The sequence below is a fragment of the Emys orbicularis genome, chromosome 5, assembly GCF_028017835.1.
Source record: "Emys orbicularis isolate rEmyOrb1 chromosome 5, rEmyOrb1.hap1, whole genome shotgun sequence".
In the NCBI taxonomy this organism is placed as follows: Eukaryota; Metazoa; Chordata; order Testudines; family Emydidae; genus Emys; species Emys orbicularis.
In genome coordinates this window covers 18,785,540-18,804,470 of record NC_088687.1, presented here as the reverse complement: position 1 = coordinate 18,804,470, position 18,931 = coordinate 18,785,540, and the positions used below count along the sequence as shown (strand labels likewise).

The 18,931-nt window shown below is 39.6% G+C and overlaps 1 protein-coding gene across 1 annotated transcript in view; it reads right to left on the bottom strand.

Moving 5' to 3' along the window:
- The window catches only part of STPG2 (sperm tail PG-rich repeat containing 2), a 404,829-nt gene that overhangs the window by 236,788 nt on the left and 149,110 nt on the right, over positions 1 to 18,931 (bottom strand). The window contains exon 11 of the mRNA XM_065405786.1: positions 14,277 to 14,442. Within this exon, the coding sequence (XP_065261858.1) occupies positions 14,277 to 14,442 (166 nt within the window). The remainder of the gene's footprint in view (positions 1 to 14,276; positions 14,443 to 18,931) is intronic.

The window sequence follows — 18,931 nt, the reverse complement described above, 5'->3', positions numbered from 1 at the left end:
CGCAGCTGGCTCTGGCCGGGTGTTGCGGCGGCGAGCTCCTGCTACTGGTAAGGGGGCAGGGAGTGGGGGGAGGTAAGGGAGCTGGGAGTCCTGGGGGGCAGTCAGGGAGGAGGGGGTGGCTGGATGGGGCGGAGGTTCTCGGGGGATGATCAGGGGATGGGTGACAGGGAGAGTTAAGAGTGGGAGTCCCGGGGGGCCTGTCAAGAGGCAGGGATGTGGATAGGGGTTGGGCAGTCAGGGGACAGGGAGATGGGGGGGGTTGGATAAGGGGGTGGGGGTCCCGGGAGGGGGCGGTCAGGGGACAAGGAGCGGGGGGGGTTGGATGGGTTGGGGGTTCTGAGGGGGGCAGTGAGGGGCGGATAGGGCACGGGGGCCAGGCTATTTGGGGAGGCACAGCTTTCCCTACCCGGCCCTCCATACAGTTGCGCAACCCCGATGTGGCCCTTGGGCCAAAAAGTTTGCCCACCCCTGATATAGATAGATAGATAGATAGATAGATAGATAGATAGATAGATAGATAGATAGATAGATAGATAGATAGATAGATGGTGCTTTGGGGGGAAATTTAAACAGAAAAATATGAATGAAAATTGGAAATCGTTTATGAACATTTTACAAGATGTCCAAATGACCATAATCCCACAACTGAGAAAGAAGTTCATATTAGTTAAAAAAAATCAACCTGTCTTAGAAGTGAAGGCATCTATAAAAAAACTAAAATAATAAATAACAAATAGAAGAAAGGGGAAGTTGATAGTGATGAATATAAATCAGAAGCCAGGAAAAGTAGAAAATTGATAAGTGAGGCAAAAGGATACAAGGAAAAATTTATGGCCTGCAGAGTTAAGGATGATAAGAAATTTTTAAAAGTTTATTAGGAACAAAAAGAACCCTAATGATGGTATTGGTCCATTTGGAAATGTTAGAATTATCAACAGTAATGTAGAGGAGGCAGAAGTATTCGATAAATATTTCTACACGGATGATGTAGTCATATCATATAATGATGAAACACTTTCCATTCCAATAGCAACTTAGGTGAATGTTAAACAGCAGCTATTAAAATTAAACATTTTTAAATCAGCAGGTCCAGATAACTTGCACCCAAGAGCTTTAAAAGAGCTGGGTAGGGAGAGTACGGAATAGTTAATGCTGATTTTCAATAAGTCTGGGAACGCTTGAGAATTTCCTTGAGAAGCAGGTCTGCTCCAAGGCAAACCAAACAATTATCATCCTGTGATCACATTTAGGGATTTTTGAAGCCACTTGTGTTTTGCTTGAGAAACAAAAGGAGAAAAAAACACAGGAAAAACAACCAAAAAAACACTCCACAAAAGAAAAAGAAGCTCAAGAGATTTTCAGACTTTGATGGACCTTACCACAAGCAACATTTATAAAAAAAAACCAAACAGGTGAGAAGGGAAACAAAATAGTGAATAGGTCTTAGAAAGACCTTTCTCAAAGACAAATAAGAAAGGAATTCCCTGAAGCACCACTGAAAGGGAGCTCCTCATTCATCTTCACAGAAAGAAAACTGTCATTTAACACAGGTGCCGACCACCATTATGCCTACTTCCTTTTGAGACTATTTAAAGATTCAAAACTTTGAACTAAGTATTTTCCACATCATCTTCTGGGGGGAGAGATCTAAGAGTTGAGATTCATTATCACTAATTATTTTTGTATGCTAAAAACACTGAATAAAGGATATTCCAAGCTACCAGTGTGAAATATAACTTTTCTAAATGCAACTAATTCTTAGATTATATACTCTATATATGGATAATTCTCCTCCTTTTCTTTTTCCATTCCCCACAATGTATTTTCTTCAGTTCCATATTTTGGAAGTACATGCACAAATTATTTCAACACGTTATATGGGGGAAAGTTATATTGATAAATATATGCACCATTTATTCCATCAAAATATTTGGGGAGTATAATACAAAGATTTACAGGTGGCATTAATAGTAAATGTAATTCTTTAATGTTAGAGTCTCTTCTTGTTCTTGGCAAATTTGTAATCCAGTTGATACTAATTTGGCTTCCAGACTTTTATTTCATGTCAAAGATTCAGAACAAGCACACCCTGTATACTAAGAATACTTGTTCCTGTTGAATTCTTCTAATATAATCTAGTTTCCCCAAAGTATATGTTGTAATGAGAACTGCCTTTTAAAGCTTATTTTCTATTTTTTACAAGATTTATAATAATGCTTATTTTCCCCCCAAAGTTATACCTACTCTGGCCTTGACCCTGCAAAGACTTACACATGCCTACCTTCACATATTGTGAATAGTTCTATAATTGCAAGATCAGGGCTCCTGGGTACTATTAAAAGCAACTAAATATCAAGATCCCAAAACTGAGACACTCTGCAACATGCATTCACAGGAAAATTTCTAATGAAGTTTTTTTGTAATGATTCACAAACAAAGCTGGACTTTGAATGAAAAACCCATGCTTAGAGAAGATAAGAAATGCTGACATTAAAGAATCATCATGTTTTCCATAATTCCCCCTCCCTTTTCTAATAGATTAAAAAGGTAACACAAGATAACAACTACTGATTTATAAACATTGAAATATAAATGAAAAATTTTTAATGGTAAGATTGCAAGTTTTGACAGCTATATTTTTAATTATTTATAATTATGGATAGTGAATGAGTACAGAAGAGATAACACGTAGGCCAAGCCCTTGCCGGCATAAGTTTGGTTTTGCCAATTCTTCTTTTACATAGAATTGCTAATCTGCTTAAAATGATATTGCTGACAGAACAAAGGTACCGAGTTGTATTGGAAGATGTAAGTAAGAGATATATAAACATGGAATGATAAATAAAAGCCCCCTTTTTCTGAGAAGACCCAGGGCAGGGTAACATAAAATGACATGACCCAGAAACGGCAAAGCCAGCAGGAAAAAATAGAAGTTGAGTAACAGAAGCTTGTGCATGTGAAATGTATGGGTTACCCAAAATTGAAAAGGCTGATGTATTAAAAGTCAACTGGATAAAGATTAAGTAATCTGTAATGTAGAATTGTATAACATGGGCCCAAACTGGAGAAACACCAGACCCGAAAATGAAGGACAGGACTGAAGGATCAGACTAGGAGATCAGGAAGGGAAACGACTCTCATGGAAGATGGTAACTTGGGCCCATTTACCAGTTCCATCTTCTCTATTATTATTTGGCTGCCATAAATGTATGTAAAGATACTACAGGTATAATAATTTTGTCTGAAATTATATTAAATAAAGACAAAAATTGATTAAGTCTAAATGGGGTGGACTTGTGACTCTCAGTTTTCCAACTTTCACCCCCAATAGGGCCTATATGAATTTGCTGTAACATATACGAATGTGCACTCCAAACTAGTACCACTCCAAACAAGATCCCTTTTATCTACTGGACAAAGAATATGGATGACAATAGTCTATATGTAGAGGTTCTCAAACTGTGGTCTGCAGACCACCAGTGGTCCGCAAGCTCCATTCAGGTGGTCCATGGATAATTCCCTCTAAGGTGCATACCCAGGTGGCCACACATGAGAGAATGAAGGGCCACCCACCTAATTAGTGGAGCCATGCAGGTGTGGCTCCACTAATTAGGTGCCTGGACCCTGGAGAAGATGCACATGTAAGGTGAGGTGGTGGCTTTGGGGGGAATAAGGAGTAGGTAGGAGGGGGCAGTGGGTGAGAAGAGGGGGTGGGGGGAATTTAGGACGTGCAGGCTGCGGCAGACAGAGAAGGAGGTGACTTTCTCCAGCCCCAGGGTTGTGGCTGCCAGGGAGAGATGGCCCTCCTTCCCAGCCTCAGCTCTGTGGCTGCTGCGGTGGGGAGAGAGAGAGAGAGAGAGAGACCCCACTCCTTCCCAGCTCCAGCTCAGGGGCTGCCATGGCGGGAGAGAGGGCACATTCATTGCATTCGAAAGGTAAGACTATTGATATTAAAATACGAGTTGTGTGCTTTTATTTGTAGAACCAAAAAACGTTAATTATTATTAAGGGTTTTTTTATATAGCACTTTTATCCAAAGCGCTTTACAGTACTTAGCTAACAATACAAACAACATTTGGAAAGATCGTTAAGTGGTCCACCGAGACCCTCAGCAATTTTCAAGTGGTCCGCGGAAAAAAAAGTTTGAGAACCACTGGTCTATAGGAATCAACAACATGTGTACACTACCTGCCAGTTTAAAGAAACAGAACCAACAAATCCTACAGTAGAAGCGGACTGATTTTGTTTATATTGTGATCAAGTAGAACCATTATATTTATTTTCACCAATATACTGTGCTAATCTGCAGTTCATTTCAATGTTCAAGCAGTATATTTTAATTAAAGAAAAGACATTCCATCTAATCCTGTTCCAACAGTGAAATCCAGAGAAATTCCAAGCAAAGTAACTAAGACCATATTTATTCTAATGAAAGTGTTGCTTAAGCAAGTACTAACTACCATAAATAAAAGATCAATATAAGTTTTAGGATCTGAACTACTGACATACTGCAATAACCTGAGAGCTCAGCTGTGTTTTAGAAACTTCATACTATTTCCGAGTACGTAATATTACAAGCCAACAAGCAAATAGAAGAAATAATTAGTTTTCACACGACAGTGACTTTTATATCAAAGGTATTGCTTGTAGTCACTAAAAAAGTGGACAAAGCTACCTTCATGTGATATGTTCAATTAATGTTAAAGATAAATTCTATTTGTTACCTAAAGTAATTTCCTGTTGGAATGTGCCTAGAAACACAATGATGTTTTGGGGATGATTCAAATATTTTCCCTATGAAGGAGATGCTTTTTAGTGGAATGTACTGTTCCATGTTATAATTGTTGATTATTTATTAAGCATCTGCAATGTACTAGGCGCTGTACAAAACATATCTACCAAATTGCAAAATATTTCAGGTAATGACTAAGGCCTAATACTGAGCCTTACTAACTCTTAACTCAATGTTTTTTTCTAGGTTTATTTTAATTTTTTTCCCATATTTCTCTCTCTAAATTTTATTAACAGCAAATAAACACAAATGGCCAAGTTCTACCCTCATTTACAATGGAGTAAACCTGCAGTAGATCCTTTGTAAATTTAAGTAATTTTTCTGCATTTCATTTTAAGTGAGGCTCCCTCATAAAACCATTTACAAAGCCTTAAAGGAAAACTTGTTATAATAAAAGAAGATTGCTTTATAATGTGATCCACATCATTTGATAATTTTTTCATTAAATGAATTCAAATACATTTTTATATTAGATTACAAGAATTTTAATGGAATACAGATGAATGGTCACTATGACACAATTTTCCTACTTTAATTGTGCTTAATGAGGTTGTTTTATAGCTTTTTAAAAAAAATCTAGCTAAAATCTAGATTATAAACATTGTGGATCTGGACATTGACTCAGGTTTCAGTACAGCAAAACAATAATTTAAATCACTGTATAAATAAAGATGCTAAATTTAAAATAGCTCTGATATTTAGTGCAATAAACACAGAGCTGCAGATGTTCTCTCTTGTGACAAGAGATTCATCTTCTGAACAGAAATGCATGACAAAAATTTATTTCCCATATCTCATGGGGGAACATATAAAAACCTACACCTCAAAGTCACCTTCTGAAATGATTCTTTTTGAATTACCTTTCTCCAAGAAACAGTATCATTTCATGTTTAAAATGTTTTACTTCACAAAAGAATTGAACACTAGTGTATAACATGTCCTAAAGAGCCATTTATATCTTATAGTAATAGATTCCCTCTGGCAACCAAAAAGGGGGAAATTACTTTGCATCAAGCAAACTGTGTTTAATTATATATATTTTAAATATTTACCTGAACCAAATCAATGGTATTACATATGTGATGTTTCACTCCATATTCTTTATTAAAATATTCTTTTGATATGAATATGATATAACTGAGATATATTTTATGCAAAATGGGTCTTGTAAGATATCATTGGAAAGGTTATAATTTACTGAATGTAATTATCCAATTTGTATGCCTGTATCATTTCTGTATCTGAAGTTAGGAATATTGACTATGTATCTGTATTTCAGCTACGTTACTTTGGGTGACGCCCACTGCTAACACTTCAGGTACAACAATGGAAAAGCTAGACAGGGTGGATGGCCCATCAGCGAGGACTTGGCCTTCCTGTGGATACTCCATACTGCCACTGACTCATGGACGCTGTGATATGACATTCAGGTGATCTTGTCACCTGATACTAAATATTAGTTGGGACTTCTTGTAAGTTTCCACTGGAATGGAAGGGGGGACAAGTTTGGGAAACAAAGGATTCCTGCCTTATGTAAATCCTATTTAAGGATGGGGAGGAAGGCAAACAGGACTCCTCCTCTCTATGGCCTGTCTGCCCAAGAAGAAAGCCTGCTAAAGTCACCTAAAGGGAAGGCCAGAGGGGAGTCCAGACTGAGACAGAGGTCCAGTCTGAAAAGGAATATAACTGGAACTCTGAACCACTGAACTGGCCTAAAATAATATTTAGGGTGAGAATTTACATTTTGTAACCCGTTTCTTAAGTATATTGAGCTTAGCTTGCGTATTTTGCTTTATTTGGTCAGTAATCTGCTTTGTTCTGTCTGTTATCTCTTAAAATTCACCTTTTGTAGTTAATAAACTTATTGCTTGTTTATAATATAACCCAGTTTATAGTCTAACTTGTACATAGTCTAACTGTGGGGGGCAAGAAATTGTGCATATCTCCCTCCAGATTGAGGGAGGGGGCAAATTTCATAAACCCTTTGGGTTTGTACCCCTTAAAGGGAGAGAGCCCCTAAGGCTGAATCTTTCCAGAGTGGTGAGGGACTGGGGAAGACCCAGCTGGTGGCTCCTACCCTGCGCCGGGCTCAGCTGCTAGACCCGGCTGGGCTGGAGTGGGTGGAACTTCCTCTTCCTGTGCAGGGCATCTGGGACTGTGTCAGACCCACCCCCAAATTTCTCCCCTGGCTGTAGGATGTTCTGCAAACACACACACACATGCATCCGCGCTTCCTACATTGCCCCTCAGCTGCAGGAGGAAGAATCCATTTACAGAGAGCTGCTCCCTCGTCTGCCCAAGCCCCGTGCACCCAGACCCCCTCATACCCAGACCATCTGGCCGTGCCTCCCCCTCCTGCACTCAGAACCCCTGCGACAAGCCCCACTCCCCCTACACCTGGACCACCCTGATGAGCCACCCTCACCCAGATCCCCACCCACTGAGCCCCTCTCCCCCAGCATCTGGACCCCCTCACTGAGTTCCCCACACCCAGACTCCCCTGCCGAGCTCTATCCCCCCACACCCGGACCTCCCCCTGCTGAGTCCCAAACATCTTCACCTGGACCCCACTACAGAGTCCCATTATTGTTGCACCCATAACCCCCCAACAAGCCCCTATGCATCCAGATCCCACCCACACGCAGATCCCCCACTGAGCCATCCTCGCCCAGATGCCCCACACAGAACCCTCCGAACCCACACCTGGATCCCCTCACACACTAAGCCCCTCAACACTTGGATCCTGCATTGCTGAGCCTGTCTGCCCACACCTGGTGCATGTGGCACCAAAGGTCAGGGCTCTGGGGTGTTTCTGGGGCAGGCCCGGTCCTTGTGCTGTGTCAGGGTTGTGTGCAGCCTCACCGCTGAGTCCATGTCCCGGGGACAGGGTGGGAACTGCACAATGATCTACCACCTCTGTGCAGCCAGTGGCCTCCCCAATGCCATACTGGAGCCTCCACATTTATTTGACAAATAAAATTTGCAGAATTTTAAAATATTGTGTGCAGAATTTTTAAGTTTTTGGTGCAGAATTTTTTATTTTTTGGCACAGAATGCCCTCAGGAGTACTACTGCTTCTAAGGACACTACCACCACTACCTACTAAGTGGCCTGATTCTATTGCTTATCCCAGATCCTACAGATCCTGGCTGCAGCTCTGTAAATTATTTATCTGAATACAGCTGAAAAGGAGTTATGGTTAAAAGGGACTGTGACAAATAAGTTAAACACAGAAGTGGTGACTAGAAGGTTTTTCAAGGTTTAAAAGAGAGACTCAGCACATCACTTTCCAGTTATTGGGAGGGGTGGGATCCCCCTCAATACTATTTATCAGTCTGGAATGAGAGAGAACTCTCTTTTCCTGCAGCATTCTCCAGTGAACAAAAGGAGCTCTCCCAGAATCCTAGATAAATTTAAAAAACAAGAATCAGGAAACCTCATCCAACTGACAGCACACTTCCTTCATCTCTGCCTTACTCCAACCTATAGATCTGGAATAACCTCCCATTCTTGTCCCTCTTTTTCCTGTCCCTCTTCCTGCTCTGATTCCTTAATCCTGTTAAGAAGTCACTAGAGGAAAATAAAGAACTGGATTCAAAGAGCAGAGAGCTGAACTTCATGCATCTGGGACTGCAGCCAAAGAAAAACTTAGGTGATAGTGGAGGAGTCTGTCTTACATTTTGGGTCTTTCGTTATTCTTCGCCTCTATTTCCCTGGTAGATGGCTTTATAATGCTTGTAGTCTGGAATGTTCCTCAGGATGAGAGAAAAGGGGGATTAATCACACACAGTCTTGCATACAATGTTTTCTGATATCTGTTTACAAAGACTATCAGGTTACTAAAATGTTGCCAATCTTCATCATGTCCCTTTAAGTTCAACATGGGGGGGGGGGGGGGGGAATCACATGACATTCTTTTATTGTACCACATATTGTACTACATTAAACCTATGTTCCTCTGGTCCTCCTCATTTATATGCTTCAGGAATATGCAATTACAAATGAGAAGAAAGCCAACAAAAAGAGCACTCATTTAATGCACATTTTCACACACTTTCCCTCTAGTGATTCCAGCATTGTTCTTACATCTCACTGCTACCACAGGCTACTTTTTGAAGTTCCATTTCTTTGTAATGTATCAATTTAATTTTTGATCAGCGTGCTTTGAAAGCAAATATTACAGGCCAGGAATAACCTTTACAAGCAGCTTCACAGACACCCTGTAACCTAAAGTTTTATATATTATGCTACACACAGAATAAAATACCAGAGCTGGTCAAAGTGTACTCAATTAATTTTCACATTTTTCATCAAAAATATATTCAATGAATACTACTTCAGTTCTACTTCTGATCAATTATTATACAAGACTACATCGAACAAAATCCCCCTCAAAACAGCAGATAAATAAAAAATGCACATTATCCCTGTCTAAATTTAGTCCAGATAGAATTACTAAAAATCTCAAACTGAAAAGGTAACAATATCCAAACAGAAAAGAACTAGTTTTACAATCACTTAGAAACAGCACTATGTATGACAGAGATTCAAGTGAAAGTCTATAAACATGCTGTGGTTTCTCATCAGCTCTCATCATTTCTGGATCCTAGTAAACCAAATCCAAGCAAGTGTTTACTTTGGAGTTGTCATGGCAATTTTTTTTTAGTTATCAGCTGCTCTTTCTTCCTTCTCTGATTGCTGTGAGAGAGCTCTAGTATAACCTCTCTTTCTAGAAAGAAAATGGTGGCTTATGAACATGACAACCTTATTGTCAACCTGACTGAACACTACTGTAAGCCAAAGTTCAACACACTGGTGTTTATCATGTTATCTGTTGCGATCTGCATTTACAAACGCTGTTGAACAGCCAAACTCCGTTTTCAGAATCAGAAAGACCAACTGATAATTGGTAGAGTGGACCAATTACAAAGTGCTTACCTTGGTCTAATTATTCCATTCTCCCGTGTATGCCCTAAGTTTGCAGCCTAAGGTGTTCCTAACTTGCATTTTTCAGCTTTTACAGTCAGGTCTTCATGTAGATCGCTTCCTTTATGAATCATAAGTGGTTGCCCCAGTTTGGCTTTCCAAGCACTGGGAGTAGGGCAGCCCCAGTGGTAATCTCAGGTTTGGTTTTCTCAGGTTTAACAGCAGTTAAAGCAAAAGTGACTTCACTTAGTCCCTCCAGCACTTTGCTTACCATTCCCTGGAAAGTTGTAGCTACATTGAGTGTGCAAAAGGATAGTTTAGGGATCTCAAACAACCTAGAGGGGAACTGAAGGCTGACACCACCAGTCAAAGATATTTGCTCATAACCTTTCTTCAAATCAATCATAGAAACAAACTAGGCAAGTACTAACCTGTCCAATTAATTACCTCGTCTGGGTTCAACCTGCAGTATTTATAGAAACATGTGGGACAAGTCCTTTAAGCTATAAATAATATTAGAGAAATCCAGAACTTTCTGAAAGCCTGTTTACACATATCCATTTCATGTTATCTATTTCCCTCTTAGTCACCTGATCTATTATCTTGCCAACTCCAAAGGTCACTCTCTCCAATGGGATCTATGTCCATCCCATTCTTGGCCAAACCTACAGGCTCTGTGTGAATCAGTGCATGTGTGTAGCTGGGGGTACTATGATACTGAAACATGCCACAGAAAGAGAAGTTTTTGAGGTTTCTGGACTCTGAGTGACAGGTTCTAGAAAGCATTTCTTAGCCAGGAGAGGAAGATAGGATGACATGTCTGGGATCAGACGGAAGCAAATACCAGAGGTGTATCTGGGTTTGAGAGTGGGGAAAGGTATCAAATCATACTGGGAATGCTGTACTTCAGAGATGCAGAAGAAAGGAGAGATGCAATGCCAGCTAGTTGTCTGGGGAAGGATGGAGTAGTATCAATTTTTAATGGCATCCCTCTTTTCTTGTGTGTGAGTGGGATGATGATAGGCATCCTAGTATTTTAATTGCTTTTCTCACTGTAGCTTCACATTGATTAAAACATTTTTTTCCCTAGAACAGACATGGCCTATGGGAGGGAACAGAAAACCCAAAAGGAGTTTCAGTATGTTCAGCAGTTTCATGACAGAGTACCATCTAATGAGCCCCACACTCAGTCAAGGTCTCTCCTAATGCAGAAATCCAGAAGCATACCATGAAACTAACATTTGGGAAGGCCTAATATCTTCCAAAGTCCCTGATCAGCACCATCCCTGGATTCTAAACAACTCAACAAAATATGAAGGCTCATTTGTCAGTTGTATTAGTTAACATTTCTCCTCATTATCAATGCAGGTACAAAGACTGCTGGAGTTACATATCCTTCCTAGCAATGCTGTTGCTTACAGGTACAGTTCATACAGTTTCTTACAATTTTTGCATCTTTAGTAATGCATTTTTGTAAAAAATCTTTCTACAGCCTTTTTATTTCCTTTATCAGCTTGAAAAAGTAGTAATTACCTGACTACATGTTCTAGCATTTTTTCACCTTCTTTTCCAGTTTCTTTACATTCTGAAAATATACTTCCTTTTTCAGGATATGACCTTCACCTTTTTTTTTCAGTACAAAGGCAAAGCAGTCATCAACCTAATTTATCACTAACTTTGTATTCATGTAAACAATATAAGAAGGGAATGAAGTAAATTTGTAATTCAGAACAATTTTCCCCCTTTTGCAGGTATTTGTATGAATGTTTTGTCGCAACAGGTTGGATATTAGGAAACACTATTTCACTAGGAGGGTGGTGAAGCACTGGAATGCATTACCTAGGGAGGTGGTGGAGTCTCCTTCCTTGGAGGTTTTTAAGGCCCGGCTTGACAAAGCCCTGGCTGGGATGATTTAGTTGGGAATTGGTCCTGCTTTGAGCAGGGGGGTTGGACTAGATGACCTCCTGAGGTCCCTTCCAGCCCTGATATTCTATGATTCTATGATTCTATGAACTTTTTCTACTGTTTATTTTGACCCTTTCCATTTAAAAAAGGTTAGCAGATTGAAACTTAGCAACTGAAAATCCTCTATATATCCATACAATAAATAGTGTCAGTGCAAGCTCTCTCTTATTGCCCCATCATAATGCCTCAAACAGGTTCATTAATTCTCTGTCTCCAAGCAATCCTTGGCTCTCTGTTGAGACTACCACCAAAGGTGCTGTTTATTGACAATTCTGGTGATGGTTTTGTGATGTGGATTCCTGATCACTGGGAAATGCCTGGCCTCGGACAGTCAGTTCATTTCACACAGATGATCAAGCAAGCAGCAGATGAATACAACTTACAAGTTATTACCAACTTGGGCTTGATTTGCAGAAGTAACCCGGAGGTGAAAGTCTCTATAAACTCATTATCAATCCCATTATAAACTAATATAGATTTAATATTGGAATTTGTATTGATACATTAATTTCAAAATTTGTCAGAACAACTTGAAAAACTCTGGAAAGAGGTTTCAAAATAATAGTTAATGTAGGCTACAAAATAAAGTGGATCCTCACGTCAGCACTCTGGCTAACATTCTTGAAATACCGGGACCTCACTGAATTTTGCCTCTAGGTTTTGTAGTTTATTGGATAGCCTGTATTTGTCTGATTTTGTTTTTTAATAAACCTTTAAGATAAACTATTTCTATCCAAGGTTATTATTCTGAGATTCCAGAACAAACACAGACTTTCTGGCTGTTTACTGACACATTTCTAGGACACCTTTAAAGAATTTCTTACTATTTATTCTACTTTTCTTTCAGTTTTTGAAATTGTATTTGCTACCTCAAACTTCCTTAAAAACACACAGACTCTTTGAATTATAGTTCCGTTTTCCCAGAGTTTGTGAGGGAAGGTATCACATGTCAAACAGAAACCTGGGGACCAGAATACAATGGCTAGCAATAGTGTGACAATTTGCCACCCCTCTAACTTAATGGCTGGGAAACTTGATTGTATCTGCAAGGATAAAAGGAGAGTGCACACAGGGACAGGCCCCTCCTCCCCCTGAGTGCCCTACTGCCCAACCAGAGAGATGTGAGGCGATTAGCTCTTGCTCCCAAATCATTTATTTAAAGCCCAGCCCAGGGTTTCTCAGGCCTCTTGCACCAATCATGGAAACACAATTATGATAGGATCTAGGAATAGTATTTAGGAATTTAATATTAGGAATTTGTATGAATGTTTTGTCGCAACTTGCAGCCGGGGTTCAGTGTGAATATAAGGCCAAAAAGCCAGCAACCAGAAAATAAGAGACATGGGATTTCACTGGTAAACCCTAGGCCTATGGGGAAAAGTCCTTAAGTCCTTGCAGACTGGGGTCCCTCTTTGGTACCTTCTGACCTTTTTGCAGGGGAAGACAAGAGGATTTAGCCAAGCAAGCTGAACCCTTGGGTTAGGCAGTGGAGAGCTACCCTGAGTTATGGGCTATATGAGGGATGCCCAGTAAACTCCACACTGAATTCACGTAAATGCCTGGTTTGGGAAGACAGGCAGATAGTGACCCTCTCCAATTTTAAAAAAGATGCAGCCTGCTGCTTAAAATCTATCCCTGTCTGTCCTCATTAATGTGTGTCCCCTGATCTATGATTAATTATATAAAAGGCAGAGATGGATTTACAAGCACTTTTGCAATGATTTCTGAGACTCAAATTACAAAGAATTTTTTTTCCTGCAAGTTATTCACTGGAAGTTGAGAATATATTTCTATTTTCCTAAGTAACTTTATCTTAATGAGCAAATATGTAGCATGTGGAGTATTAAACATTCTCATAACCAATCAGTAGTAAGTCACCAGTCTGACAAGCAAATCAAACCCGACTCATATGCCGTAAACAAGGTCTATATTTTTTTAATGGAAACAAAACCTTGTATTAACAAGGTTCAAAGTCACCATGCAGAATGAAATATAAAGTAGGCATATGGTTTGCCCCCTTATCAATTTGGTTAGTTTTCTTAAAAGGTAACACTCTGCTTCCTTCCCCAAACCTGAAGAGCTCTGTGTAGCTCAAAAGCTTGTACCTTCCACCAACAGAAGTTTGTCCAATAAAAGATATTCCCTCACTTACCTTGTCTCTCTCATATCTTGGAAAAATCATAGCTACAGCAACACCACAAACATTTTTTTCTTAAAATGCAGTGATATTGGTTATTTCATTAGTTAAACAATTTCCATTTGACCAGCAAAATTAGTCACCAGATAGCCTCAGATTAATCCCCTCAGGGATGAAGAAGTGGCTTAATTCAATAAAGTATTTTTAACAGGTGTTGATTCTTTGCTTTCTATTTTACTTACCGGTCGCTAAATTGGAGGATTGGCATTAAGGCTCAGATTTGCATCCCATGGGACACGGGTGTTTAACTTCCCTAGGCTCCTTTGAAAATCCCAATCTAAGATCACTTGACTCAAATGACTTAACACTAACCTTTTGGAATGGTTCTCAAGAAAGAGAATAATATTTTAATTGTTTTAGTTACAGTTTTATTAGGAAAGAAAGTAATAAACTTACCTGGTACATCTTTGTCAGTATTGGGTACATTTTTTCTAGGTGTTGCACTGAGAAAAGAGGTATGCTTTCTTTTAGCCAGTGTGGTTCGGGGAGGCATATAGTGGCTTTTACTATGTGATTTCTCAAATGATTTTTGAACCTCATAGGAGCCTGGTGGTGGAATTTCCTATAGTATTAAAGAAAATAAGAAAAGTGTCAACTGAAATAACCTAGAATTCAGTCAGTGTGGAAAGCCATTACAACACCTCTGTAACACAAATTGCAGAAGAGCACCACGTATTTAATTTAAAAAACAAACAAACAAACATTGTTTATCTTATGTCTGCTACAGATAGATTTCAATATCATTAGAATAGTAGTTTTATTGCATCACTAGACCTTTAGTTTAATAAAAGGAATAATTTATTATGGGAGGAAAGCCACAACTTTATTAACCACACAAGTACAGAACAGGCATAAAATTATTGTTATAACTATTTATTAAATCCTCCCAAATGCCTGGAAGTCTGTTAAGACACTGAGGTTACGCTACAGAGTCTGCTAGGAAACTGTGCCCAAAATCGTGACTGAAAACTGTGGGGCACTTTTAGCTCAGGAAAGGAATAGCCAATGTCCTTTCAGAACTAGAGCTGGGCGAATTCCCCTCTCCCACCAAATATTAAATTGTGTATAACTAATTAAATAGTCATTGGATCAGGAACATAGAGTTGAGTCTCCCATATTGTAGAAGAATACCCTAGGGTAATCAGGAGTGGGTCTATCTCAGTCTCGCCTGTTGAAGCTGTTCCACACTGGGCCAGAGACAGCTATTGAGAATGACGCTATAGCCTGCTGGTTAGGGCACTCATCTAGGTAGCGGGAGATTCAAGTTTATGTCCTTACACCAATTATTAATTTTTTTATACCCAGTGGAACAGCTTCCACAGGAGAGACCGAGAGATACCTACACCAGGATATCCCATGTGGGAGACCCAAATTCAAATCTCTTCTCGAGATCAGGCTTGGAGAATTGAACTTGGATCACAACTAGAGTAAACAGACAGACCAAACATAAGGATTCAATATGGAAATCCCGTAGTATGGGAAACAGAGTGCTCATTCATATGACCGCTCCTCCTCCTGAATAGGATTGACATGGGAGAGACTGGTAATCTATGTTCAATGGTACCTGCATCTACAGGCTTCTGGGGTGAAATCCTGGCCACATTGAAAGGAGTGGGAGTTTTGCCACTGACTCTGATGGAGTTAGGACTTCACTTCTGAAGTTTATATGGCTGGGGAAGCTAGAGGCACAAGCTCCTGCATTAGGTTAAAAATCCCGATTTCCCAAAAAGAACCTTTTTAATAGGCCTCAGATGAAAGTGAAACAGAAAAAATATATCATTCAGATGCAGAATTTCCTATAAATAGATAAACAATGTTTTTCTAAGATTTCTCTGATATATCAGCAACTCTTTAGGAATTCCAAAAAAACCACAAAACTTGTATCTTTGATGATTTAATGTTTCTTTTTTAAAACATATGCATGAATGTGAAGTACCTTAAAGCAAAAAGTATTATAAAACAAGAATTGCTATATTTAAGCATGTGAATTCTTCCATTATTTCAACTGAAATTGTGATTTTGCAAGATATATCATTTATTTCTGTTTGTTTCCATTTGCATCTCTCAAAACACTCTAGGCTCAGTACTGAAGTTAAAAAACACAAGTGTTAGTCAATCACACGTCAAAAGGCATTGAAAGGCAACTAGCAAATTAGATATATTGTATATATTGTAAAATTAAGTTTGTTTTCATCTACTGGGTAATTTTCAACATCTTACAAATCAGGCACGGTGACTGACAGTGCATCTCTTGCTTGGAAGTAATCAACTATGCACATTGCAATTTTAAGAATTTAATCTTTTTTGCCTCTGGTAATTTCTTTGCTTTATGTGAATGTTCTCAAATATCACCTTCTATCTATAATTATATCTAACACAATGTGGCAGGCCAAACAAAAAATGGATCACACCCTTGGTGGGGTTTTTTTTGTTTGTTTGTTTTTTCTGGTAACAGAACTAATTTCCCATGACACTGGTTTTCTTTCCCAGTCATTTTCTTAAATTGGCTTGTCCCCTCCTCAGACTAAACAAAGTGTTTCTTAAATTATACACAGTTGCATATAACGGAAAAAGCAAACAAACAAGTGGGTTACTTGCCCGTTCTTCTATGAGAGATCATTGACTCTTTCAGCTTTCTCCAGTTCTTTCCCTATTCTGTGGGAGAGGAATTGTTTATATACCCAGCCCCTTTTCCCAGCAGACTTTGCTAAAGCCATAGACTACAATCCCCTGTTTGCCACAGGAATTACAGCTCCCACTCTGCCATGCTCTCCTGGTCTAGTGAGAGAGAGGCTGTCTGGAAACACACAGCACCAGCTTAATTCCTTACCACTATGAGGTGACGGAAGATCAAATTCACCCTGCTCATAGGCCCTAAACCATTAGTAAAGTGGGTTTCTCCATACCCCAAAGACCATTTCTTCTGCCTCACAAACTACATCACCAGTCCCACAAGTAAGTTTTAGGAAAACTTTAAGAGGACAATACTGGCCTATCCAAAACTGTAAAGGGCAGGTACACCTGGTCACCCACACTTTCTGAGCACACATTTTAACATTTAGCTTAATTCAGACATACAACAACTAAAGCCCCCAATTTAAGATATATCTTTAAAATATTAATTATGCAACATCAACCAAGAGAGACAGAAAGGCAGTATACACCCATGTTACTTGCATGCTGGAGGCTAATCATCTTGAGTTCATACTCATTTGAGAGTACTCACCACATACTAAAATCATGGAATGGGTAAAAGGTGGAAATAACTGGGATGTCCCAAGTCACCCAGCAGCACCACAGAACTCCAACTAAAACAAACCAATTTCTTGTCCAATCTATCACTGCAGTCACCCAGGATTATTGTTCTAGGTGACTTAATGTCCATGCAGGCAAGGGCTCTTTTAGGTTGCCTTTGTATCTCATGGCCACCATGACAACCATGAATTTATCCCTGGCTCTCATGTATACCTGGGCACACATCTGTTTTTCATTTTAAGTGGAACTGGGTATTGAGTGTAGTTTTTAAATACTCATTAGGATCAGATCATCACTAAATTGAGTTTGAGGTGTAATTTCATCCTTGTTTCCATCCGGATAGAGAACTTATTTCAGTAATCTAATCATGAAGACCGCAGGATCCAACTGATTTCAGATTTCTCCAGGGGAGAAGACCCTGAAGACAGCAACCCAGTCTATCGTTAGTGTGATTGTTAATCAATAATCCTTCTAAGCATCCTATTAATTGTCATCACCTATCACCATTCATGCGTACAAAATCACCTGCAACTGACCAAACATGCGCAGCCAAGTCAAATTGATATTTTTTTTAATTCAGTTCTGTAATGGTGGCACTGCAGAGGTGAACAAAGTTTTCTCTTCACCACAGCATTTGCAAAATTACATCCAGCAAAAAACTGTCTCAAGTGATTGGATACCCAGGTAAATCCTGATGGTCTCTTTTCAGGGAGTCAAAATTTCTCTTCCACAAGGAATTTTCCACTTACTTCACTTACTTCTTCTGAATCAGGCACAGAAAACATTTGAATCCACATCTGGCAAAACAGCCATTCTTGTTCTTACTCTCTGTGGCCCAAGGAATACAAAGTGGAACTGTATCAAGAGAAGAGATTAAGAGGAGAATAGACAATAGCCTGGTGGGCAGGGCACCCACCTGACAGGGGAGAGAGCGGAGTTCAAGACTCTGCTCTAATGAATAATTAGATATTTATACAAAGTGGGAAGCTTCAACAGGAGAGATTGAGAGCAATGCATCTGAGAATAGCCTACAGTCTGGTGCGGAAGATGATCACCTGGGTGGGGAGAGATCTGAGTTCAAGCCCCTGCTTCAGAGTGGGGATTCAAATCTGGGTGTCACCCAGCCAAGTGCCCTAACTATTGGGCTAAATGTTATTGTGGGTGGGGTGCACACATGCAAAGTTTTTTGAGCTGGCCCTGAAAAACCTTTTCCCAGACCAAATTAATTGGTCAATTCACAATTTCAGATCAACCAAGACTGAATTTTTTGGCAAATAAACGTTTTGTCTGAAAAATGTCACTCCGGTTTAGTCATTAGATCCTTATTCAAGAAGCCATCACTGCACACCAGAAGATTTATCATCTCACTCTTTTTAATGTTCCCATTCAGGGGAATGTTAAGAATGCGGTGGCAAGGCAATTCTGGTTTTATTTGGAGTCTCACACTTGTTAGTGGAACTGACAACCCTGCCACATATAGTCAAAGCTTCACACGATCTGCTGCCATTGAGGGTGTGAGGACAGAATTAAGTGTATTGCATTAGTGCACACCCAAGGGACTAAGCTTCTGAGTATGACAGCGAGTGAGACTGAGGCTACTTATGGAGGCGCAGAAGCTGGAAGGGTGCAGAAGTCAAATTTGGCACTGGTGATCATGGTAGTAGATAAAAAGCAGAAAGAAAAGGAGTGTAAAAGCAGGAGAAACCAATGGAAAAATAAGAGTATTATGGGTGGAAGAAAGCTGTAAATTAAGTCACATTTCTGGTAATTCACATGCCTAGTATCCAGGGGTAGAG